Source organism: Palaemon carinicauda, chromosome 21 (assembly GCF_036898095.1).
Source record: "Palaemon carinicauda isolate YSFRI2023 chromosome 21, ASM3689809v2, whole genome shotgun sequence".
NCBI lineage: Eukaryota > Metazoa > Arthropoda > Malacostraca > Decapoda > Palaemonidae > Palaemon > Palaemon carinicauda.
The window spans coordinates 17,244,191-17,271,962 of NC_090745.1; the positions used below are offsets into that span (position 1 = coordinate 17,244,191).

The 27,772-nt window shown below is 36.2% G+C and overlaps 1 protein-coding gene across 1 annotated transcript in view; it reads left to right on the forward strand.

The window, feature by feature from the left end:
• Window positions 1-25,897, forward strand: part of LOC137614792 (uncharacterized) — a 764,744-nt gene extending 738,847 nt beyond the window's left edge. The window contains 6 exon segments of the mRNA XM_068344459.1: window positions 496-726; window positions 9,184-9,279; window positions 9,424-9,542; window positions 18,374-18,500; window positions 19,735-20,223; window positions 22,458-25,897. Of these exon segments, the coding sequence (XP_068200560.1) occupies window positions 496-726; window positions 9,184-9,279; window positions 9,424-9,542; window positions 18,374-18,500; window positions 19,735-20,223; window positions 22,458-25,502 (4,107 nt within the window). The 3' untranslated portion in view covers window positions 25,503-25,897.
• The last annotated feature ends 1,875 nt before the right edge of the window (window positions 25,898-27,772 follow it).

Genomic DNA, 27,772 nt, shown 5'->3' on the forward strand with positions numbered 1-27,772 from the left:
AAGTTTGACGGTATGCATGCTGATCATTTCCACAGAATAAATTAGTTACGTTGCCAGTTGAAAGGAAATGAGGCTTCCCTCCAGCTGTATTTGCAACATTTTGATGATTAATTCAATCCTTATTTCAGGTTGAAACTCATTCTTATGTGATTTTAAAATTTTGGCAGGTTATAATCGAATTGATTTTTTTTTTTTAAGGCAATTCTAAAAAACTAAATTTATTGGACTGTAATATCGCATCATTAATCCAGTTCATATTTCAGGTTAAAAAGCTTGCTATATTATTTTCAAATATTTATTTTTAGAAATAAGGATTTCTTAGAAAATATATAGTGCACTGTGATGTGCCAAAACTTTTAACCTGAAATGAGTGAAAAAATCACACTTTACTCATTTCAGATTAAACGTTTTGCATCTTATAGGACCTACTATTTTTTATGAGCCAGGGTTTCTATTTCTCCCCTTTTAACATCATTATTCTTTTGTTCTCTCCAGAAGATGAAAGGGTTAATGCGAAAGCGCTCGACAACAGCGGCGCGCCTCCAGCGGGCCTTCAGCGCAAAGGGCTTGCGGGGTCCCGATCACCAGCACAACAACAACAGAGAGGCGGCCAACAACAACAACACCAACAATGCTGCCAATACCTCGGGTCTGCCCCCGAACAGAACAAGAGAGGGCAGACCCAAGAGGCAGTTCATCATGGAGACGCCTGTCACATTCACTACGGTACGTAGGATTCAAAAGTGTCTCCAAATTAGGATTTATGTCTCGTTTAGGACTGTTACTTCGGCTCTTCTGTGGACCTTTGGTTGGTTCTAGGTAATAGATGCAAAGGATATATATATATATATATATATATATACAGTTCTTATCCTATTTTTTGGATTGCGTGTTTGGATTATTACATAAAATAGGATATTTTAAATCAACCTCACTGAGTTATGCTTGTTAATCGTCTTGCTTTAGAAATGTCATCTAGTTTTACGCATTTACTTGGTAAATTTGATAGTATTTTCTTTGGTAATTTTTATTTATTTGATATTAAAAGGTGTCTGGTTTCAGTTCAAGTATTATTTGAAGAAACGCCCACCAGAACGTCAGTCGGGCAAGACAATCCCCTGCATGTATTAATATATTATTTCTTTTAGACGATAGTTTTCGTGTAATACGTACAAATTATGGTGTTTCTAATGTGGTAAATATAGATAATTTTTACGTATTTTTTCCAATCAGGCTTTAACATTTGTATGAAGTACTGTATATGATTAGCTTGAGAAATAGTAATTTAGCGCATTTAAAGAAAACGTGTGGGATTTAGACAAGTAATGGTTGATGACAAATCTAAATCTTGTGTTTTTCTAATTGTCGAATTTTTGTCATATGTAGTCTCTCTCTCTCTCTCTCTCTCTCTCTCTCTCTCTCTCGCCCCCATATCATGCTCGCACTGAATTTATTACGAAATAAGTTTCTTGCTTCTTCATGATTCTATTTTTAGATGAGAGAGAGAGAGAGAGAGAGAGAGAGAGAGAGAGAGAGAGAGAGAGAGGCTGTTGGTAAGTGGTTGTAGCGTCTGCCCCTTTTCGTGTACCCTTCACTTTCCGAAAGGGCTCCTGCCCTCTTGTCCCCATTCCTAATCCTTGTGGGAGAGATGCAGCCTCCTGCATGAACCCCTGCTGCTGCTGGTGCTGCTGCTGATGCTGCAAGGCCTCCAATCAGTGGCAACTTCTAGAATGCCTTTCGTAACTCTAGCCGTTTATAATCAAATTCAAGATAGTCCTTGTGTCAGATGTGATATTCACTATATAGTTTTTATTGTATAAATGTATACGTTACCAGTCAAAAAGGCGGCTAAATATTTAGATAGGCATACATTCGTCCCCTCCCCCATTCCTAACTACTAATACTCACCCCCCCCCCCTACCCAAAGGACTGGACGAGACCGAGTAGGTATAAGTTTGGCAATGCCGCTGAGCGTGACTGGGATACAATATATATATATATATATATATATATATGTAGATAGATAGATAGATAGATATAGCCAGACTTCCTCTTTATTTTATGGGAGAGATATAAAAACAAAAGCTAAAATATTCATTTAATGGTACTCGAATATTTTGAATTTACGTACATTCTGCGTAATATTGTGTAAAAAATCTGCAACATCACAGTGTGAATTTTGCTAGATAATTTTACGTCATGTTTCATTGCATAAACACACAGCAACTTCTTTCTTCTCCGTGCCGTAAAGTGTAGATATTAAAGGCAATCTCTTCAACTCTCTCGGAGTTTAGTGTTAAATTCATTATTCCCCTTTAAAGAGATTTCCATTTTTACCGTTGTTACTCTCGAGAAGGGCCTTGTCGGACCAAGTTAGAGGCGTAATGTTCCGAGACGTGTCTGGCCTTGGTAAGTCAAGGCATTCTTTGGCAAAAGCAGTGAAGGTAAGAAACTTGTTCTCTTTCACTCTTCGAGATTGCTTGCCTGCCTGCACAGGCTAGCGCTCTCTCTCTCTCTCTCTCTCTCTCTCTCTCTCTCTGTGTTCGTGTGTGTGTGTGCGTGCGCAAGTGTGCATGATCATATATATACAGTATGTGGTTTGTGTATACACATACACACACATGTGTATATATATATATATATATATGTGTGTGTGTGTGTGTGTGTGTATATATATATATATATATATACATAATTTTGATATTAAACAAGTAGGAACAAACACAACACACACACACATATATATATATATATATTGTGTGTGTGTTGCAGTGCATCACATTATTTGTACTTATCTATTAAAGATCGAAATCACTTTAGTATACCACCCAGCTCAATGCATCCGGTGACCTGAGGCCTGTAATCACACGGCATGTTATTGAACTATCTCAAGCCATCCAAGTTAGTCGATGGTCCCAGAATTTAATTGCGGAAACGCATAACCCGTTCGCAGCGCTAATCGCTCCACGAAAACATACCTGAGGTGGCTAAGAGAGAGAGAGAGAGAGAGAGAGAGAGAGAGAGAGAGAGAGAGAGAGCATCTTCGCTAACACGTATTCGTTATAGTGTGTATGCGGATGTCCATAACGGAGGAAGGTGAAATATCGGGACCCTTTTTATCTTATCTGTGGGGTCACCGTTAAGATGAACTCTGAAATATGATATAGTATAAGGATACATTCATCCATAGTTTGTTTCCCATTTACATCAATCCTATATAATAAAGAGCTACGTATCTGGCTACAAACACACACACACACACACATATACAGTACATATATATATATATATATATATATATACACACACTTATACACACATTCATTTATTTATTTCAGGTCACGTTAAGTGGCATTGCTAGACATTTAACTCATCGGTCTCTCCCCGTCCCTTGGGTAGGGAAGGAGAGGGAATAGTCAAACCCTGGTGAAAGGTTGCACCAACCACAATCTGCGTGTGCATATATTTAAATATATAGACGTCTTTTTGACGGTTGAGGCACACTAGTATACTTTTAAAATCACAGTGGTCATCCAATTTCATTTTTGTTGGATTAAACTATATCAGTAATTGAATAGCTAATAATCTCATCTTGCCTTGTTAGAGAGTGGTGACATATATTGAATAAAATTTGAAGAGTCATGTCTAACCTTTCCGACTTCTTCAGCCATTCACACAGCCATTGGCTTACCGGGTGTGATCAGATGTGATTTGGAGGTGGGGGGGGGGGCGTTTATTATCCAATATCGTTACCGCTTACCGCCTTATGTGAGGTTACCGCCTCATGCGACCTCATACGGGGCGAGAAAGGAAGATACAGTCATGGGAAGAGAATGTCTTGGGCTTTCTCGTCAATTCTTTGCTTCACATTTATTTTCTTAAATTAAGAACTTCGGCCTTCGTATCCAATCATTTTATTCAGCTTTTACTAAAAATATATCTATTTATGAATGCATTTAAATTTGTATTTTTATACAATTGACTAAAATATTTTTATTTATGAAAGCATTTCAATTCTTACTTTTATACAATTGACTAAAATATGTATATTTGTGAACGCATTTTTATTTTTTATATTCTGTTGACTTAAACATATCTTTGTGTTAAAGCATTTCAATTTTGACTTTTATACAATTGACTAAATATATATATATCTATTTACGAAAACATATTTTGACTTACACAAATTTAAGAATATGTCTACATGCAGCGATCACTTTTAAGTCCTATGTCAGTTTGATATATCCATGTTTTTCTGTTATTTCATCGTTTAAAGTTTGGAAATGTAATCATCGTCATCTCCTACGCCTATTGACGCAAAGGGCTTCGGTTAGATTTCCATAGTCGTCTCTATCTTGAGCTTTTAAATCAATACTTCTCCATTCATCATCTACTTCACGCTTCATAGTCCTCAGCCATGTAGGCCTGGGTCTTCCAACTCTTCTATTGCATTGTGATACCCAGTTGAAAGTAATGATTGTATCTTATCTTCTATTGTGATTTTACAGCTTGGGTAATTTCTTAGTAGTAATTCTGTGGGAACCTTATGTTGATTTTTTTCGAATAGGGGAGAGTAAACTCACTTTGTTAAATAAACAATTCCCTCTATGGTTCGTAATTACAGTTAAGTGACCTTTTCTGTTTAACCGGTCTCATCCTTGATGTCCTTCCATTACTGTTCCTTGTACTAGTTGAAAAACATTGCTAAGGGTTGGCTTATAAGGGAACTACATATTCTCTCTCTCTCTCTCTCTCTCTCTCTCTCTCTCTCTCTCTCGTAAAGCTCACATCATTTCATCTTATTTGCCCCCGAACTAATGCATCAATGTCGTAAGGCATTGTGTTAGGGGAAAATTCAAGGTCATGAAGGTACACTTTTTAAGGAACTTTTTTTTTTTTCAAAGAATAAAGATGGGGTGCGACGTTTCCCTAATGGTTGTAATGTCACTCCATCGCTAGTGCAAACACTTGCTATTTAATTGAGTAGAATTTGATTGGCCACGGAGGTAAGAGAGCAAGAGAGGGTTCATTGTCCCGCCTTGAATATTTTATGCGGTAAGGAACGTACAGTGAATAATGCCTTCTGCAGTGCTAGGACCCTCAGGTCACTAGGGAGCGAAGTAAAAGGACTTCAAGAGAACCTTAGGAATGGATTGAGGACCCTTCAAGGTTGATGATGTATTGTTAGGTGTTGCTCAACTGTTCGGCAGCCTCTCCTATGCTAAGGTGCTACATCCGTTGACATCTCAACCCTCTCCCCCTCCTCCTCCCACCCTTAACGCCATCCTTCCCTCACTCCCTCCCGCTAATCCCATTCCTCATCCGCCCTCTGCATCCTCTCTCTCTCTCTCTCTCTCTTCTCTCTCTCCCCTGCCATTGACCCCCGGTTCCTCCTCGACCCCCTTGCTTTTTCATACCATCTTCAATGTTAGACTTCTACATTTACTTCTATCATAAAGGTTTCAGTTGTATTTAGACAGACCGATGGGTAGTAGATTTGTATATATTTGCCTGATTAAATCTAATCAGAAATAATAGTTTGTGGACGTTTGTAAAGGAAGTACTTTATTGTATACTGATTAGGTTGAAACGATGAATGTATAGGTAATAATAGTTCATGATCATAGATTATAATAATCGTGCATTACTTTTGTCATGAACAATAACATATCTGAAATGAATTTTTTTAAGGGAAATAAATTATATGCGCTTAGAAAGATTTGTCCATACTTATTTTTATTTTTAATGTACTCCCAAACACGTTAAGCGATTATCCAGTTAGAGATGCATTACTGTACGGTATATCACTATATGGTATAAATTAGTCTATAGGATCTTACTATTAATTCCTGAATAGTCATTTGTGGCCTATCTATAGGCTACATTTCATTATCTGAATAACTTCACTGTATGTTCCGTTGTGACTTCCTTATCTGCTTATCATTGTCCATTAACATTTTGGTTTCCTTGCAATGTATTTATCGCTCTGTTTTCCGAATTTTTTTTACATGTGTATGGCCATCGAAGTATTTATTTATCTTCCGTCCCATTTATTTCCTAGTTATGTGTGGATAGGGAACTCTGTCATGAATACTAATGTAGAAGCTCTTATATAATGTTAGTGTCCATCATTATTATTATCATTAGTTGTAGATACTGTATATTTTGTAAGATATCTTAGTAATTTTTACACATGTTTAGGTTATGATTTTTCAGTTCCTTGTACTTAAAATTTCTTGGTTGATTATTGTCTGCGTTCTGAGTCATGGAAACCGTGCACCAAACTTAATTAACTTATAGAGCTAAAGTTTTGTTGCAAAAGATGACGTGATACAGATAAGGCTGAATGGGCGTGGTTCCTTACTGCATTACGATTGCAAAATATCAGCTGTGAGGAATGGCGTAAAATGATTATTACATCAATTGTTTGGCAAAGTATCTCTTCTGAATGTCATATTTTTTTCTTTTACCTTGAAATTTTGTTCATGATATTTTATACATAGTTCATATGAAGTGTAATCATCATCAACTAATATAACAATTTGTAAAGAATGCTTGAATAACAAACCCACCAATGGATTGCCATTTTTCTTTCATCTATTAATTCTATAAATGTAAATGTTTTCAACATCCCACTCTTCAATCTCGACTTCCTTAATCGTATGATAAAGTCAATTTTATGCGAAACCTTGAATACTTCGATTCTAGCGAGTATTCGTTACAGATTAATTAGAAAAGAATAATTTTGTTTGTGTGAGGAGAAGCGTTCTTAGAAGGAGTAATTACCAAATAGACCACAACAGACCTAAAGGTCCTTCGCTCTTGGATTTGAGTGTCAACAGCATCCCCCTTGAGTCGAGGACGAGACCCTTCTCTGAAGTCGATGGTCAACACTCAAACTACAGCCTGACATCTGTTGGCGATTCTGGATAAAACACGATTTTAATATCTTTCGAGTAATGGAGGAAATTCTTCTTATTCGGCGTTTTCTTTGATACATGGGGCACAGCATCCGGTTGATGGCTTTTCAGATGTAAGGTGTAACCGAGTAGTGTTCTGTTTTTTCCCTGCTTCTTTGTTAATCTTAGCGGATTTCTTTGCCTTCCCTGTAGAAACGAACGACCTCGAATGTGTTTACCTTTGTGTAAATGGGAGATGTCCCGTTGAAGCAAAGCTTATTTTTTGTGAGTAATAATTTTCAGAACTCATATTATTTACAGTTGTAAATTATGAGTAAATTTGTTGTTTTAAAAATAATTAAGAAAATATTTGGTATGAGGTAGATGAATATTAATTTTACATACCAAATTTACTTTTGTTTTGATAGATGCAAAATCGCTAGTGGAAAAACAAACGGACGTCTTCATGATAATCAAATCTCATGACTCAGGGATACCTAACTGCACGTACAGTCATTACGAACAGGGACGGCTTGACAAATAGATGCGTTTGTCCCAGATTAAAAAGCCCCGCCTCTATAATTATAGCATCTTGATACTTAATGAACCCTCTTCATATCTGCTGCTACCCAACTAGCAGTCTGTGTGAACGAATAACAGTTTAAGTTTATGATGGAGGTTAATTACATTTTGGAAAGACTTTGAAAGAGTTTGTTGTACCCCCTTTTTATTATATAATTTAAGGAGAAGCTCATTAGGATGGGATATCAACGAAAGCTCTGTGTGTGCAGCAGAGTGCTACATTATTACCGACGGCCGTGTGGGAGGTTTTTTTCCCGTTAAGGATACGGGTGTTGCCTCGGTTTTTTGGGAGGGGAAGCTAAGCCAAGTCAAGACATTAGTTTTACTTCAGAAGCAACTTTGATTTTTATCTTGAAATATTCGTGCTGTTATATAAGTCCCCTCGGGATAATAATTCGGCATTCGTTGGTGTATTTTTTGTATATTTGCATAACTAAATGAAATATATATTAGAATGATACATTATTTGTTGGCTTTAATTTATAGAAAAAAATATATTTAATCGGTAATGCTGCCAACACCTTGGAATATTAAAGGAGCCATATTTTATAATATATATAATCGTAATTTATTTCTTTTAACAACATAACACCTTTGCCTTTCAATTACCACTATTTGGTTTCTGGCTGGTTTCTGGCCTATCTCTGGTCTTAGTAACACCATCAAAATGCGTTATGTAAATAAGCTCTGTTCTCCCTGTTTAGTTCTTCAAACTCCCCAACAATAATATTAGTTCGTCAAAATAGGAAAATTCTAAGGTGAAAGTCGAAATCGCTGGTGTTTACTGGGAACTAATTAGGGAATGGCGAGGTGTAGGCCTACTGGTGCATCCCTTTGGGGGCTATATCTTGGAAGAAGCTCCTGTCTATATATACACAGACTCAAGGAGGGGCTTGTCCGTTTAGGCCAAGGTCTATAGAGATACCTTGGGTTTAGGCCTTTTGCCTCTATTTGTACCATTTGCTATAGGGTATTGGTGCAGTCCTGTTGATTTGAAAATAACATCTGTGCTTTTGAGATAGATTGTATCTCTAAAGCAGACTACGTGGTTTTTTTTTCTTAATGTGAAATAGCATTTTGTCTTTTTGTTATTAAGGTTAATGATATGCATCTTCGTTGTAATTTAGCATTACCTAATTTACCTTGACAAATGACTGTCCTTTTATTAAATCCCCTAGAGAGAGTAAAAGTATTATAGGGAGATGTTATAACACTAGTGAAACTCAGATGTTTTAGTCTTTTAAGACATGGTGTTGCATTGGTCGTTGGTGAATGTTCACGATGACTGCAGTTACGTGAAAGTAAAAAAAAGTATTTGCCTTGTTATAAGCAACATTCCCTTGACAAAACAAGATTATTGCTGGAGGCTACAATTTAATCGTTATTGTGCATGATTTTGACATACCACAAATGTGTTACTGTACTTGGCGTAGCTATCGTGTCGTAAATGTTTCATATTAGACACATATATTTGGGAATTTTGTAATTTCTAATATTTAAGTTTTGTTCTAAAATAAAAGAAACAACAATTCCTGTGGAATTGAACAAGGCACATTTCGGGAAGTATTTCCTTGTGTAGTTTCATTTCCACGAGTTAGAACAATGATGAATGGAGTTGAAGATGGAGTATTTTTATCATCTGCACAAATTTAATGATTTATTCTGATAATGTTAATGATGATTTGTTTTATTCTTGTTACAGGGCGTGCAGTCCCAGGAGAGACATCTGTTCCTCTTCAGCGACCTCCTCTTGGTGGCGAAGGCAAGAAGCGGTGGCAACTTTAAGCTCAAGGAGAAGGTATAGTTGTGATATTATTTATGAGTTGATTGTATAAATTTCATCATCACTGGTAGTAAGAATAAACAGATAACGTTTTAAGAAGAAATTAATTGTTTAATGGTGATTTGAATACTAGAATGCTAATAATGTTTATTTTTGTAGGTCCGGGTATCTGAAATGTGGCTGTCATCCTGTTTGGATGACGTCGCAGAGGTAGCCAAGAGTCATGACACGTCCTTCGTTATGGGATGGCCTACAACCAATGTCGTCGCCTCCTTCAGGTAAACAAACACAGTACATGCATAAATCACTTCTATTTAGTGAATTGACTATTATTTATCTTGAAATACATAGTTTTAATCTTATTTCATGAACCCCATATGGTAACTTTTTTTAATTACTTAATTTTCACTCGACGTCAGTCAGACACATTTCGTTCACCAAATTCATCTCTGGATGCTTTTTTGTTGACATTCAAAAATTATTTTCTTTTGATTATTTTCGTATTTGAACGTTGAATCCATGTGAGTTTTGAATGGTGGTCGTGTTCAGTATTCTTGAGGATTTCAAGGGTAGGGTCACTGGTTTGACCCTCTGTGACCCCAGAGAAGAAGCAGTGACCCCTAAGTGGCCTGCCGGAGGAGTTTGTGGGAAACATAGGGTTATACCAAGACCTTGAGGGTTAAGTTGGTCAATCGCTAAAGAGAATCAGGGACAAGGTTTTCCCATTTGTTTGTTACCTTCATCTTGTTCATCTTCAGGGTCTAAAAAGGTCAAGGTTCGTTTGATTTGGTGTTTTTCTTTGGTTAATTTTAAGCCATTTTGTATGTACTGTTATTATCTCTCTCTCTCTCTCTCTCTCTCTCTCTCTCTCTCTCTCTCTCTCTCTCTCTCTCTCTCTCTCTCTCTCTCTGTTCTTCTTCAGGGAACATAATTAGCATTGGAGGTAATTTGTTTACGTGAATGTCTGATAAGATCTGTTACAGTGAGGTGGGTTAGTCCCTCTGAGACGTCTCGTACCCTCTGTTTAATTACACGTCTCTCTCTTTCTCATGTTTGGAGAGTTCATCCCATTTTCACTTATATTTTTCAACAACCCTCACTTGAATTATCGAATTGAATAAAATATCAACGATGTAATACTAAGCAAGCTTACTATTTCGTACAATTCTGTTACGATAAGTTTGATTTTGGATCAGACCGCCATTTTCGCTATCAATCTGTCATTTCTTTATATAAAAGGGCATAATTTGCCGGTAATACAGATCACTGAATGTTGCATGCATATAATTTTATCATATTTTTAAAGCTATTTTGAGCTTGTACTGTATTTGAAGAGAGAAAATGGCGTTTGAATTGTGACATAGTGCATCCGTAGACTTTATTTTTTGGTTCAAAACTCCAAAATTAAAAATTCTTCATTGGAGGACATTTTTATACATTTTATAATGCGCAACTTTATATCAATGTCTGAAATAAGAATAAATATATTAATATCTTAATTAGATATAGATAAATAATTTAAGTTTTATGTTACGTTGCGTAAAGCATCGCCTAAGTGGTTCAACTCGTGCGTAAACAATGACAATTGAAACACTCCATGCGTATGTTTATGTTTAGATATTGATGAATTCCTACTCTTGGCTTATATAACAAGAGTCCGAGTTCGCTGAAGTAGGTTATTCTAAGCCAAACAAATGCGAATATTGCATAGTTTTTCGATTCCTTTTTGTTTAGAGTAGAAACCGATCAACAAATAAGAAATAGTTTGAGGCAATATTGTTTCTGGGCGTTTTTCGTTCTTGGTGGTAAGCAACTGGTTAACATGACAGGAGTTTAGCCCTAGGCTAAATATAAACCTTGTTACCTCGTGCAGTGAGGCGCGCGAGCGTATTTATGTGTATATGAGAGAGAGAGAGAGAGAGAGAGAGAGAGAGAGAGAGAGAGAGAGAGAGAGAGGGGGGGGGGGGAGAGGGTGTATATAAGGAGTTTATGTTTACTTTGCCTTATGATAAGCTAGAAAGGTGGACAGAAATGGTTATAGCTAACGGCCACCCTTGGAATCTATAATAATGATAATAATCATAATGATAATGTTTATTGGACAAAGATTCACATAGATGTACAATAAAGATTCAGTACTAGTCCATGTGGAACAGAGCTCTTCGGGCAATAATACAGCTAAAACAGTATTGTAAAATAAGAGTAAAAAAAATATGGATACAGTATAGTGTATACAGACACACACACACACACATATATATATATATATATATATATATATATATATATATATATATATATATATATATAAAATATTCGCTATTTATTAAACTTACTTCGGCTCATTTTATTATATTAACGTGTGCGTGCCCTTAAAATATATTAGAGTTCTTATCAAGGAAAAGCGAAATGGCTTTTAAAGTTTCTACATGAATTTTTGTTTTCATATGTTGTAGTTAATTCTTTGACACACTCGCTCTAAGAGCAGTTAATAGACCTAAAGTTTATTTTTATAGACTCTTGCATATACATGTTAATCCTACCGTCTTGTCAGCTTAGATTTCCGGTACAAATTTACCTGCCTTAAAGAAAAGGACAGTTCTGTAAATAAAGAAATATGTTGAAGTAAATTCAAGTGTGTATGAGAACTTTATTTATTTTATTTTCTTTAGCTCAAATTCGAAAAATATATACTATTAACGTTGTGAGCGATGCAAATTCGAAACGATAAGTTGCCACAGTTCTTATGCAATTGTGGTCGGTTGCTTATTTGTAAAGTATAAAATGCTCATGCACTCTAACATTTTTGTTTTACCGTAAAATCCAATGTCTATCTATCTATGGACAGTCCAATCTGTAGAAACCACAAAATGGTCATATTTTGTGGCCTTTGAAAATACAGTTTTAATTTTTTTTTTCTTCTTTTATTGCTTCCTTGATTTAAGCATATTTTGTGATAAGGACATCGTTCGTTGGTGTGGATATTGAAAAAGTAGCTTTAATATTAATGTTTGTCGTATTTAGTTTAACAAAAGTAATTAAAAAGAATAAAAGTCTAAGTCCGTGTAGTTTTATGGCAGGACTTAGAGAGAGAAAAAAGGATTTTAAGGAGTGGTGAGTCAGGTCCGTCAGGTGTTCATATCCCTTGGGGATTTCACCATGTAAAATGGTCTTTCCTTTCTTTCCCCTACCCACCCCCACTAGCCACCCGCTGACCTTTCTTTGCTCCCTCGCCCTTACAAAGCAAAATAATCCCTTCCTGTCCCATGATTTTCAAACCATTATTTTATCGAATGTTGACTTCATGAAGCCGGTTTGAATGATGAGATTTCTGATGTTGGTTTATTCTATTTTTTGGATTTTTAGATATTAATCAAGTCCCGATTTTAGTTGAAATGTAATTCACTCAAACATGCATATGTTCTTTACGCCTTCTCAATTCGTCAGTTAGGCTGACGAAGTAAAAGGAGCATTATTCATCTTTATACTGATCATATTTAAGAAATCAGACCATACTACATCGTCTGGTATTCGTAGTTTCTTATATTATCGCGATTATTTTCGTTCGTCACGTGAATGGCACTAAGGGAGCCAAACGTTCTAACTGTAGTTGGATAGGCCTTCTGAAATCGAAATATGACCCAAGGGTATTTGCAAATACTGACGACGGCGGTAGGTCGAGCGAGATGCATTGTGTTGTAAAGTAGAATTTGACCCCAACATTTTGTGGTCACATTTCCCTAACAACCGTCTCAGCGCCTTTCCATTCTCTTCCCCCATATCCATAAACCGTTTTCGTCCTTAGGGAAATCCGCGTAGGTTTCCTCTGTGTAGGGGTGTGGTATGGTCAAATTACATAGGAAGAAAGTTCTGGTTCTTATTTTGAATTAAGAATACCTTATTATTTGCTATCAGTTTAGAATTATGCAGTTTTGCAAAAGTGAACGTACACTCAAAGTAACTACGGGAACCGTATATAATGAAGGCTTCGCGTTAAGAGGCCTATAGTTATTATTCACTTTCAATCATCTTCAATTTCTTTATTGGACGTAGCTGGATTGGGAACGATATGTAACCAACTCTTGAATTAAAAGATGCATGTTGATATTGTTAACAAATTTTACTAATGTCATTAATCCATATAATAATAATTTCAGTCTTTTGTGTTTTTGTTTATACGAAATCGTGATATTCCGAAGCATAATGACAGAATAGATAATAATAATAATAATAATAATAATGTTTATTGGACAAAAAATATTTACATTCAAAGATTTACAAAAAGAAAAAAAGACTCAGTCCAAGCCCATGTGGAGCAGAGCTCTTCGGGCAATAATACAACAAAATAATATCATCAATTAAGTAAAAATAAAAAATAAAGTAAATATGGATATAGATATACAAAATGTACGCATACATATACATAATCATATGTATACAAATAGATACATATAAATGAGAATCTTAGCCTAAAAACAAATGGAAATGCATATTTATATGATAAGGAAAGATGGTATATGAAAGCTAATGGTATATACATTGAAAAAATTGTAGATATTAAGCAAAAAACTCAGTAAAAGAACTAGTTTTACAAATAAAAAAATATTCTAAACAATGAAACATACTTGCGTTGTGGTTAGGTAGGCAAGTATAAATATTTATTAATAAAGCTTAATACCCAGATAACAGGAGATTTGTATATGATTTCTTAAAAGACCGAACGCTAAGCAGTGCCTTTAGATAAGCGGGCAGAGTATTCCAAAGTTTAATACCTTGGTATAGATACGATTGCTCGCATCTATTAATACGTATGAAAGGGAGAGTTAAGTTTGATGATCAAAGCCGAAATTTACAGTGGTAACAGCTTATCAAGTAGCATATTCCTTTTACCGTGCAAATTAGCCTTGTGATACTTAGATGTCAGGATAATATTGCATAACCTTATTTCAGAATATTGCGTTCGGTTCACCCTCCCCCCCTTTTTTTCAGTGAATTTGAGTAGTCGGAATAATTTGGGGTTTTCATTATTGATATAGCTTTAGACGTATTTAAATATAGGTTGATTCTGTGGATCAACTCGATGATTGTATTGTTTTGTTTTTCTTTCGTAAAGTCACTTAATTCTTGATATTAACACAGTATAGAAACAGTAATAAGTTAATTTATTTTTTGAAGATAAATTGAATTATATCTTTTCTCTTCCTCATTTTTTTTTTTAAATTTTATATTTTATATATGGAGGATCTAATTTAATCTTGTTACTGTGCTTGAATTTTTTATTGTTTATTCTTCTTTTGTAGTATTATTTCTTTGTTTCCTTTCCTTACTGGGTTATTTTTCCGTTTTAGCCCTTGGGCTTATAGCATCCTGCTTTTCCAACTACGGTTGTAGCGTAGCTTATAATAATAATAATAATAATAATAATAATAATAATAATAATAATAATAATAATAATAATCATGTATGAGTTTGTGAATTAAAAATTCAATAAAATGAAGGCAAAATGCCAAGTAAGAGTCTTTACAGTAGCGTTACGTACCGAACTTTCCAGAAGTTTTATCATATTAACCTGCTTGTATTTGAATTCTGGGAGTTTCATTTTAGAGAACACCTGGCTGACCCATACGGTAACCCCTCGGGCGTCATTAAAGGGTAACTTTGTCTTCATCCTTCGGTGCTGCTACTTTTCTTTTATCTCGCTGTCCACCCTTTTTCTAACTAAAAAATGCAGTTCAACTCGTTGAACATATTTGCAGTATGGCCTTACCGGCCCCTGTTCTTTTTATGTAGCAATCAGGGCATTGTTTCCAAATAATAATTATTATATTAAGATTGCTTTAAAGGTCGGACATTTTAATCGCATGGTGCTATTGTTGGTAATATTAAATTATATCATGGCGTTTTACGATATGTGAGGAGGGTAAATTTGAATGTTCAGATTTGAGTGACAAATATAATAATGAACTGTACTAATCATTGAGAAGGATAATTCTTTTATAACCTTAAAGATGCAACGATGATGAAAATGTAACTCGATCCAGGAATATAATATTTGTCTTCTATTACTTCACTCCGTTTAGTTTATGTCTGCGCCGAGAGATCACCAGCTAGAAATATTTAACATTTTATTATTTTTTTTTCTGCGGAATTGTAGTATATGGCACCAAATGGTTTTGTCTTCTCGGACCAAATCATCTGCAACACATGGCCGTAGTGTCGTAAACAAAAAGCTGCGAGTGTTGGTGATTTCGCGCCCTCTCCGTAAACATTCCCAAGTTCTTATAAACTTTTCTCAGCCAGGTTTCTTTTCGTATTTTTTTTTTTTTCATATTGAAATGTATAAAGTAGTAGGTGTTAAAATACCTGTTACGTTGGTATAATTTCTTTGTTAATAGTATTGAAATAAAGTACTAAGGTAGACAGTTTTAAGACACGATGTTTCACATACCCACATAGGATGCTTGTGTAGTTCTTTTACTGTAATTTGAGAGCAGTTTTAGCTATACACTCATTACTAATCATATGACAGGCAAAAAGAGAAATTGCCCTGCCATAGATTTTGCAAACTAGCATTTACTTGACCCATCTTTTCAACATTACTGTTGTTCTTGCTCATGATATACTTGAAACAAAGAAGGAAATCACAAGTCCTTAAAATATACATAATTATACCCACAAAGTTTATATATATATATATATATATATATATATATATATATATATATATATATATATATATATATATATATATATATATATATATATATATATATATATATATATCAAGAGAGAAATACTCTTTCTTTGTGTTAAAGTTCTCATGTTTATCTGCTGCTTGTAACCGGTTTTCTAAGATACTTGAATGACATCATCGTGACCTGGAAGCCAGAATTTCCAGTCTACAATGTCGAGATATCTCTGTCTATTTGCTAAAACTGTACAGTATTTCTCAGAACGACTCTACTTAAGACGTCAGCATCCATCCCTATCCGAATACCCTCCTTTAACCCTAAATCTCCGCTCACCATCCTTTCCCCCCCAGACCACTTGGCCTCTGCTTTGATAAGCCTCCACTTTTATTTATCCTCTAGAGGTTTTTCAAGTGAGAGATCAGTTTCTCGTGGCGTGCGCTCTCGCCGTGCTTTTCTTTTCTTTTTGTTATAGTGTTTCTTTCGTCTTGTCACTTATGATTAAACCAAATAAATCTACCATGACTTGACGAAGAAATGTTTATGTTACCTGTCTTTCTTGCATTTGAAACTGATGTTGATGGGTGATTTCTTTATTTGTGTTTTATTATTTTTTAGTGTTGTAGAGGAAAATGCTCTCGATTTTCAACAGATTCGTAACGTCATGGTTATGAAGCATAACATAGCTGTTATTATTCACCTTGTAAAACAAAACTTCTTTGTATCCTTTAGGTTGTAGTATATCATAAAGGTTAAGCTTACTCAAGTTTAAGTGGACCTGAAACTTAGTCACCCAGTTATATTTTTTCTTGATTTAACTTTAACCGAATAGGATAATGCAGCTGGTTTTGAATGGCAAGTCTTTTAGGTTGGGTGGAGGGAGGGTTATTGTTTGAGCAAAGTCATAATAAATCTACCCCTGGGCTAGTCTTAATGGTCAGCTGAAGAGCAAGTGGCCGTTTTAGTCCTAGCCTCTTCGTTGTTGTCGTTCATTTTTTTCTTCACCGTTTCTTCCTCATCTTACCAGTCAATTGAAGGAAACCCATTAAAGTAAATTCTTTAGCGTTGTGATTAATTTATCTACGCCAGATATTGCTTTTGTGTATATATTTATGTCTAATGGAGAATTTTCGTTATAGATTTTCTTCCATCTTTTTTGGTAGAATGTTTGTGCTTCGGTTTAGCCTCAAGGTAGGGTTGGGGGATTGGTATGGGGGGTGGGCGACTGGCTGATCCCCATCACGTCCACCTGTGTGACTTGGGTAAGGAGGCCGAAAAGGTGTTTTTCCAATGGCGGGAATCTGTCTCAGAAGGTGATAGACTCGCTGTCTGTTTCTGTCTTGGGCCTGGGTGTTTGGGGTTGTACTGCGGGCAGCGACTCGGTCGGTTTTCGCAGTTGCCTTCTGGTCTCGGGTGCGAGAGGACAATGTCACAGCCCGCGCTCTTTCTTGGTGCCCACATGGATTTGTTATAGTGGTACCTGTGCTGTGATCCTGTACTGATTCATTCGTAGGAAACTTTTTATCGTTGCTTTATGCTTCTTCATTGTGATGGATGTTTAGTGCTTTGCAAATTTTTGACGTTTAGATGCGATTACTTGTAAATCAATTAGCGAGACCTGAAGAGGAAATTAACGAACTGGTCTATGCAGTGCTTTGTTATTGATTGTGTCGTTAACGCTCCAAAATGATTCTGACTGATGGATTTGAAGTAAATGGCGAAAGCCCACGTGAACGAAATATTGGATGTGGCGTGCCATTACTTTGTCTTAAAGGGGCGGACTCGCCGGCGTTAGTTCGCCGAAGGGCGTTCTCTTTGCACAAGGTGCGTGATGAACGATCCCCCGTCGAATTGTCGGGTATCCAGAGGAAGCCCTCCGAGGCTGCTAGGACAGTTCCCAAGAACGGAGGGGCGGCGATACGAAGGGCCTCGACCAGACTTACCAAGAGTGTTAAAAAGGCCGCTTTGAGGCGATGCCGGAGTGAAAGAGTATTGGGCGCGTCTTCGGAACGGAAGACTATTCGGCCGGAAATCTCTTTGCCCCAACCCATGATGCATACTACCCAAGGCGATGGTGGTGGCTGTTGGCCTCTCTACCGTGAGAACATCTCCCCCCCTCCACCACCTCCAATATATGATGTCCCTCCCGCTCCTCGCTGGGTTGCCTCGTCTCGTGGGGCGCCCTCCACCCCGAACAAGCTCAGACGCTCCTGCAGCGCCATGTTTATTGATGAATTTACCAAATGTGCTTTTGAAATTTACAATAAAGATGTGTCTGACTGTCGAAGAGAGAATAATAATTCAGGAGTTAGGAGAAACACTGTTTCCAATGTGAAAAGTAGGAGTCCCCCTGGTAAACATTATTGCAAATTACGTGCGAATCACCATAGTAAAAAATGTAATCTTTACTCACGTAACAGCTGTGTCGCCACGAAGGATCTGTGGTACAACAAGCTAAGTCAGGTGATGACGGAGGAAAGAGAAAAGGAACAACCAACCACTACAATACAAGTTACATATTACGATCCTGTCAACAACATTGACTTTGTAAGTATACTGTATTGCATATTTGTTTTAATTGTCTTTTTTATTGTGTGATTGTTTTATGTATTCCTAAATTAGACAGTAATGATGTTCACAGGCGCATCTAAGTACTAAAATGTTTTGGGAGATTAATTCGGAATTAGAATTGCGTAAGAAAAAAAGTAAGCTGAAGTGACCTAAAAAAGAGGGTTGTAGAACAGGATAGAACAATATTTTGATATTTTAAAAATGCACATCAATGCTGTTAAAAAGAAGGTACATTTGCTTTGATATAGGATAGAACCTTTATATTTGATTTATTTAACTTAATTGTATTTACTTTATAACGAATTTGTACTGTTATTAGTCATTTTGAAATAACGAGTCATCATTACACTAGTTATTGTAAAAATAAGTAAATAAATAAATAAAAGATACCAAAGGCATTCTAACCACTGAAATTGTTGCCATACTCGAGTAAGGCGAGAACAGTGCCATCCTTTATCCCAGCAAGGCCTCCAATTGAAAAGTCAATTTATCCCTTAGGGGAAATAAGAATATCAACTTTATGGGAGAACGACGGTTAATTTTCTCAAGGACCAGAATTTATGTTTTTGTAGGGGAGACTGGAAGTTTGATATTTATTCCTTTTTTTCGAACGATTTTGTTTAGCGGGATCCAAAATACTATATGTAGCAATTTTTGATTTAAATAGTTAAAATTCTTTAAAGGATTAGTGCTGTAACATTTTACCGATTGATACAGTCTTGAGGACTTATCCTGATAAATACCAATGAATCATTGTTTTTATAGGAGGTTAAAACTTGCCATCATATTTTTTTATCCGATATTTACTTTTTGAAATTTAACAAACTAGTTTTTTCATAAACTGTTCTTAAATGTTTACATAGGTCACAGTAAACATGCTGTACTGCATTAATTAAGGTAGTGGTCTTTACAAATTGAGCCACATATTGTTGGTGGTACCATTTAATATAAACATTGGTTAGTTATTGCATTAGAGGGAAAATATGCACATGCTACAATGATTGTTCAATTGCAACTTATTCTGTTTTTACCTAGCTTCTATTTTAGCATTTAATAAATGTGCAAAATGCAACCTGCTACAGTATATTCAATTTTAATGTGCACCTAGGTTAAAACAATTTAGGCATTTTCAAAACTAGACATGCTTTATTTCGGGTAGCATAATAATATGAGGATTATAAGAAATTTATTTTATTTTTTTTTTCCACAGAGCAAGACAGTTAACATTGGATCAACGACCACAGCACGTGAATGTGTTTCGTTGACTCTAGATCACTTGGAAATGGGTGATGCAGATTCCTCACAGTTCCAGCTTTGGGTGAAGACTGGTGTAGACGATTCTCCATACCCGCTAATAGGTCATGAATTTCCATTCTCTATAAAGATGAATTGTGTCCGGGACCTCCTGCAAGATTGTGATACAGAACAATGTAATAATTTATATAACACTGAATTGGTGACCCGCTGCCAGTTTATCTTGAGGCAAGCAAGAAAATTGTCGTTTGAATCTCCTGAAGGAGTCAAGAAGGTTTCAAAGAAAGCCCGGAAGTCTCCCATCCGTATCCACAGGGTCTTCAAAAGATCTAACAGCAAGGGGGACTCCTTGGATGGGGGCGTCAATAACTGTACAGGTGTTCTATATGGGCGATCGTTAACGAAGCTGGTGGAACCAGACAACACACTACCCAAACCTGTTATGGTAAGTATTGTTTTTTCAGTGTCATATAAATGTATGACAATTATGCACTAAATCATAATTATATATAAGAAAATGCCAGATTCCCCTCTCCCATAAAAGAATCTGGAATTCATTTCTCCACACCTGTAACTTTTAGGCTTTTTCAGTGGTTTCTTGTGCATTCCTATAAAATTTCTTATTACCTTATTTTTCCTTATCAACTATTCACTAAGTTTATATCCAGGCTTTGAGACATGCATTCTGTATTTATAGCACTAGATACCGATATTTCTGCTAAATCTTCACAGTATTTGTAATACAATCTCCCTTCCACACTATGATTGTGAATCTTACAATTTCACTCATTTTCAAAGAATATCTTTATCAGCGCTCACAATTTTTAATGCATATAGTAGTACAGACTCGTGTGCTCATTAAAGTCTTGCTTTCTCAATCGAGAGTTCACTTACCCATTTACTTGCCTTTCTTGCAATCCCTGCTTCACAGGTTATAGCAAGTGCGGTTGGTCCTGTGGTAATGAAAATTTTCTACCAGTCCATCCTTCATTATATTATCAACCTTTTCCGCTTTATCATTGAACGTAATTTTCTCCAATTAAATTTTGTAATAAGATTAGTTACAATTGGCAGATGTTAATTTACTCTCCCCCCCATTCCAAAAATCTTTCCCACCTAAGCAGCATGTATACATAACTTTGTCATCGCCCTTACTGAGGTTGTCCGCCTTAACTGTAGGTCTTCATGTATTTGCTTTATCATTAATTCTTGCCTGGGGATTTTTTTCCTACTTCCATTATTGCAGTTTTTCTGACCAATTATTCTTCTTATTGCCAAAACTGTCTCCATCTTGGAGTTTAGTATTCTTTCAAACTTCTGCCCACTCTTATTAATATTTCCTTATTCATTGTATATGATCTTCCCATCATAATCCAGTCATGAATCATAATAAATGCTGATGTAATGCCTCTTTAAATTTTTTTGCATTTTCCTTTTCATTGCCCATGATGTAGTTCAGATTAGTGAAGGCTTTTATATAGTCTGTTCTCTCTCCTAATGGAACACTTCGAGTTATCTAGTCTCTTTCTTGTTGCTTCACTAACCATTGTGTTTCAAAGGTAGCCAAAATGCTTTTAAGATCCGCTCATTTCTCAGCAAAGGAGTTCCATACTCAATCTTCCCCATTTGGTCTTATGCCTTTTAGGCTTTCAGCAATTTTCATTCCACTTTATAACCATTAACACCGCCTCAAGTTACGTTATCACTAGGTCATATGCGTAAGGTAATTCCCTTTCCTGCATACCTCAAATACAATTAAAATTGCAAGGAGTCCAATTTTGGACATGAATTTCTGATACCTGTCACTGCCCTCATTATAAATTTATAGTAGTATCGAGTCTAATTGCACAATACCTTCTACCCTTGCTTGTTTTATTACATTTGTCTTTGACACTTTCAAAGCCTTTTAAAGATTTAAAAAAATACAGTAAGCTTTCCGTGGTTTGTTATTTTCCTGTAATAACCACAGTATAAACACTGACATGCTACTGTATTGTTAATCTGTGGCATGTATCCATTTTTCTGGAGCCTTTTCTATTAACTCCCGATATATTCAGTCAATCTTAATTCCTCACTGCAGTGCCTTCTTTGTACCTTTGTATATACTATTGGTTCAAGAAAATATATCCCCTACCCCTCCTAATTGGTTCATGAATATTAAACTTCTCTGTGCTTTTATGAGTCGATTGTTATTTTAGATGGTACTAGGGCATCTCCATTTTTTCATCAAACTTAGGATCCTTTTGACCTTATGAGGCTTTTTCTGTATTGATCCATTTTGTCCTCTCCATGATGCTTTCATCCTCCAGTTCATCTTTACTGCAGTCTGTCAGGATTTTCAATCTACTGCTTATCATTTCCATACTTCTTTTTTTTTCAACTTAATTATCACCATTTTCATCTTGCATTCCTTAACCTGAAAGTACTAATTTTTTTTTTTTCAAAACTTTTGGTTTAAACATGTTTTGAATATCTGCAGTGAAGCAAATTTTAAAGCCTTTTCCATGTGTATCTTTATGTAATTGCCAATTATGCTGCCAAAATCTTTATAATATAGACACTCGGTATTAGAGAAGACAGTTAGGTTAGCTTTTAGCTTATATAGTTTTATTAATAATGTTCTCATTTTACATACTCTATACAGTTTATTAATAATTTTCTTTTTTCCTCTTTTTACAGGACATGCTTACACAACTGTTTCTCAAAGGACCCTTCACAGTTGGAATCTTCAGAAAATCGGCAAATGCTCGTTTGGTGAGAGAACTCAGAGAAAAATTGGATAGTGGAGATGTCGAGGGAGCTGTTGATCTCGACAATGTACAAATTACTGTTGTGGCAGCACTATTGAAAGAATTTCTTCGTTCAATGCCGGACTGCTTGCTTGTGTCAGATTTATATGAAGAGTGGCTTGAATTAACCCATATAGCAGGCTTCAGAGAGCGCATTTCACAAACGCTTTTATTGTGTTCAAGACTTCCTCGTGCACATCTCAAACTTCTGCAACATTTCCTTTGTGTATTGCATCATATTGTTCGTCGTGCATCTGAAAATATGATGTCTGCTTCTAATCTAGCTGTATGTGTAGGACCGTCTATTTTGTGGCCATCATCTCCTGTGTTGGCACTAAGTCAAGAAGATTCTAAACAAGTACCAGCAGTAGTAGAGTTTCTCATTGAACGTTGCAGAGATATTTTTGGTGAAGACATACTTCATCTGTTAGGAGAACCACCAGAGCGGGATCCTTTAAGACAAGATAGTGGAGCTGAAGAATCTGATAGCTTGCATAGTCTTCATAGTGGTCATAGTCTACACAGTTCAGGCGGAATGAGGCGTGATGACAGCAGTATAGACTCCCTTGAACGAGAATTATTAGAAGGAGAACTTTCTCCTCTACCACGAAAAGATAAGATGTCTCTAACAAATTTAAGCCGTGACTCTGGTTTGACTATGAGTGATTCACAACTTTACACACCTGATGAGGAAGAAAGCGAATCTACAAGTTCTGGTCATTCTGGGGCAGACAAAAGTGTAAGTAACTATAGTAGTGGTGGACAATCTGAAAGATCTGGTGATAGAATCCAACATTATACTGCACCACATAATCCACATGCAATCTATGCAGCAGTGTATCGTCGGCCTGAAAAGATACCTGTGGAATATGATGATCCAGAAAGTTATTATGCAGCCCCAAGTAGGGACCATGCAAGAATTCAAGTCACTTATTCAAATTCTGGATATCCATATCACCCTCATGGTCATGGGAAGGAATACACTCGTGTGTACCAAAGCCGCCAAGACCGGCTAGGAGATGCATATAGGAAATGTCAAGAAGAGGAATCAATATACAGTATTCCAGTTGGCGCAACTGGAAATATGATGATTAATCCTCCACCTTTCGTAGTAAATTCCAATTTCCAGAGACATGACTGGATGAGACGCCGCTCTAATCTGCGCAAAGTTTCACGTTCAAGTAGTGGTGAAGGAGGCTTAGTCCGATCAACGTCCGAAGAGAGTCTTCTCAATAAGTATAATGGCCTAGATTATGGAGTTTCTCTTGGTCCAGCTGGTGTTGCTAACAAGAGGCCTGCACAGCATGGAAAAGGAAGAGCTCCCCCTCCTCCCCCAGAAGAGCAAGACGACTGCACAATGGGTCTTGCTGGTCGTGACTCTCCCATCCGTAGATCAAAGTCTGCACACTACCTAACTGAACCTTCTCGGGATGAACGAGCGAGTCGTTCTCCTGACAACACACCTGCTGTTTCTAGGTCATCATCTCATGATGCAGTTGCATGGCAAAGGTCACGGTCAACACCACAAATTCACGATGAAGCAGACCGGTCGTATGATTCTTCTACTTTGAGTGATGACGATTCAACTCCGCATGTCTCTCGATCCAACTCAAGGGGTAAAGAATGTGGTGGTGGAGGTTTGAATGCTTGGGATGTGGTTTATGGAACAGAACACACTCCTTCTGATTCTGGTGATTCTCATAATTCGTGTAATTCTTCATTTAAAAGTGAAAGAACTGGTAGCATGTGTACAGTAGTTTCAGCTGGTAGTACATCTACAATAGGTTCAAACCCCCCATCATATGAGGAAGCTCTTAATAGAAAATCTTTAATGTACAGAGGTGGCCCTCAACAAAGTCATCAAGCACAAAATTCCCCTGCTGGTAAAGAGTGTCAATTCCAAGAACATGCTATTAGAGAAGAAAAAGTGAAATCTGCCAGAGCTAAACAATTGTATGAAGAATCACTTCGATTATATCAGGAAGAAAACACATATCCCGGTGATTTAGTGCGTGCTTCCCCAGCCCATGCTGATGTTAGTGATGAATATGAAAAGCCACCCCCATTGCCTCCCAAGTCTGAGCCCCCTCCCTTGCCCCCGAAACAGAGGGGTAGCCGTAGGTTAAGTGAAGGATTAAATCGTCTAAAACATCTTCCTCCTGTACATGTAGAAACCCACAACCGTAAATCTCGATCAGTGTCTTCTATTCCCGCTTCATATAATTGTGACCCCCCTTATCACAAAACTATTATTTGTACAGATGATTCCCCACCTTTACTTCCTCCCAAGGAGCGAACTGTAATAGAAATTGAATCTGTGTATTTACCAATACCAGAATCTCGTGTAAGACAAACAACAAGTAGAGCAGTATCACCACCTAGAGTGGAAAAGAAAAGTATAGAGACACAAACTGATGATTATGATCTTGATGATGAAGTGAAAGATGAAGGAATCCAAACATCAGGAACATGGGCCATGGAACCCCATGTAACGTCCGTTTCTGTTTCAGACCAGCCATCACGCACTGAAAAGCATAGGAGTAGAGCAAGAAGAAGAGATTCTTCAGCTTCTCAAAGAAGTAAAAGTGTTCCCACTCGTGAAAATGTCCCTCCACAGCATCAGGAATCAGATGATGATGATGATGATTGGGAATATGCATCACCTCTTCAAGATTACCCTGGTGCACCTGCTGCGCTCCGTGATCTACGGCAACTTGATCCAGAACTTCGCCAAGAAATTAGTTGGTCAGTATCACAGCTTCGTGCAATATTTGGAGATTCTCTAAATGGCGCTAAAGTGCATCCACCTCCATATCGGCCTCCCCCGACTTCACATCGTGCTCCCATAACGTCGTATCACCTTGGAGCAGGGGATTCCTTTTCTTCCAGAAAGTCGAGACCACATTCTAACTATGGTGAAGAATCATATGTTTAATGTTATGAGCACTCCTGCCTCATTCTGCCCACCGCGCTTACAATAATGACTGGCTGCGCTGTGCTGCCTACATCCTCACAACTAACACTAGCCGACTCTCTGTTAGATTATTTCTCTAACATACTAAATGCTCAAGATCACAGGCTTTTTTTTTTGTACAGTATATGTAATATATTATTGTAAATTTTGTACAGAGTTACACTCTAAGTCATATGAATAAGGACCTTCAAACATTTAAATCTGTGGTAGCAATGCAACTTAAAGGATAGGTGTTGTCACCACAGTCATCTGGAAGTTGCCATTTCTGTCACTTCTCCTCCACCAAACTTTTGTAAAGAACATTTAACTAACTATGCTATTATTGTTTATATATTGTTAATAAAATCGGAGATTTATTCAAATATTTTCTTTACCAATTTTCAATGAACATGTGCTGTACTAAATTATAAATTTGTGTTATGTTTTTGAAGAAATTGATGGAATCTGGCATGTCAAAGTACCATATGGTACTACACTGATTAAAGTACAATTATTATGCATCGCCAACAATAAAAACTTATTACATAATACTCTTGAGAGATGATTATGCGTCTGATATCAAACGGTACTGTACTGCATTACAGATTACATCAACTCCCTTGCAGTATCAATTTTAAGTTACCAGTTTTACAAAATAGGTACAATTTGCCAAATTCGGTAAAATGAAATACCTACACGTAAATTTATAGTCTCCTTTTGCAAAATTTATGTAAGGAAGCAAGAAATCTTAATTTACAAAATTTCACAAAATTAATTGAATTAAAGTATGTCTAAAACATACAGTACAAGAATTATTATTACCAGGGTTGAGAATACCCAGTCCAATGAGCTGAACTATATACTAGGAGAAATTTCAAAAGCGGTACAACATGATACCGTACATATAATTTATAAGTATCATTTTGTGTGGCAAGTAGGTAATGTGAAGTTTATAAATTATTGATTCTTCAGAAAGTTATATTCCAGAATTATAAAAAAATCTTAGGTAAAATGGAGCCAAATATAAATCTTATAAAAAATAAAGTTTTTCAAAAGCTAAAAATTTAAAGGCTAATGCATATTTCCATCTACACTATTGGCAAAATAAAACATTCAACAATAAGTCGAGATGATAATACCAAAAAGAAGAAACAGTAGCCTATGTCTTTTGTAATGGTTTGAAACAAAGATGAAAAGAGTGTTCGAGGGAAACTTGTTGATCAGAAGTAAAAAAACTAAAGTATATAAAAAAAAATTAAAGGTGGCTGATGCTCATGAGTTTAGAGCAACCCGATCCCTTTACAAACAGACTAAGAAAAAAAATAAACACACCAAAACATCTAAGGTTACAAACTTATACATTGTTAATTTCCTTTCTGGTAAGTTATACAGTATATTGTGAACAAAGAAAATACAAATCAAGGATTGGGTAATTAAATATTGGACCGCTGAGTATTGGGAACAAACAAACATGCTTACTATCAGAGGCACAAAGAAATAAATCCAATGAATTACTAAATACTTTACATAAAACCGTATTAACTTGATTACAGTATATGGGCTGTATTGATGGTAAACTCTATTTCCACAAATGCAGTAACAATTATGAAGTTACGGCAAAAGTGCAAAATAAATAGCACCAATTTGAGACGGATTTCACCTTTTAATGAAGGATCTTTGAACAAAATTTGGGCATACCAATGGTCTCTTCCCTATCAACCTTTTTGGTTTCTATACATGAAATTCAATAAATCTTTATTGTAAGGGCTCAATATTAAAATATTAAGTGATATGTAATTTGGAAAATATCTTACTATCTGATGTTTTTGTAAAATAAAACAACTCAAAATTCCATCTCAGATATATTAAGAAAACAAATTCAGACAGACAACACCAACCAAAGAGGTAAAACAAAATTAGGACTAATAATAGGGTCTCTTTAATAGCTTTCTGATATTGAGACTCCATTTTTAATAAATGGAAATGTACCATAGTTATTCATGAGCAGTAGAGTCAAGGGAGTGGGCATTTTCAAAATGTCATAGATTGAAAATATGCTATGGACACATGATCAGTAACCAAACCCCTCCCCTTTGGGAGCTGGAACCATGAGAGAGCCTTCTCCACCCTAACTAGGATTTAGGATAACCAGGCAATAAGTGCTGTTGACTCTACAGGTAGACCAATGAAGCCCACTAAATCACAACATCCCTAGTCACAGAAGATGATGAGGTAAGGTTTTTTAATAGTGA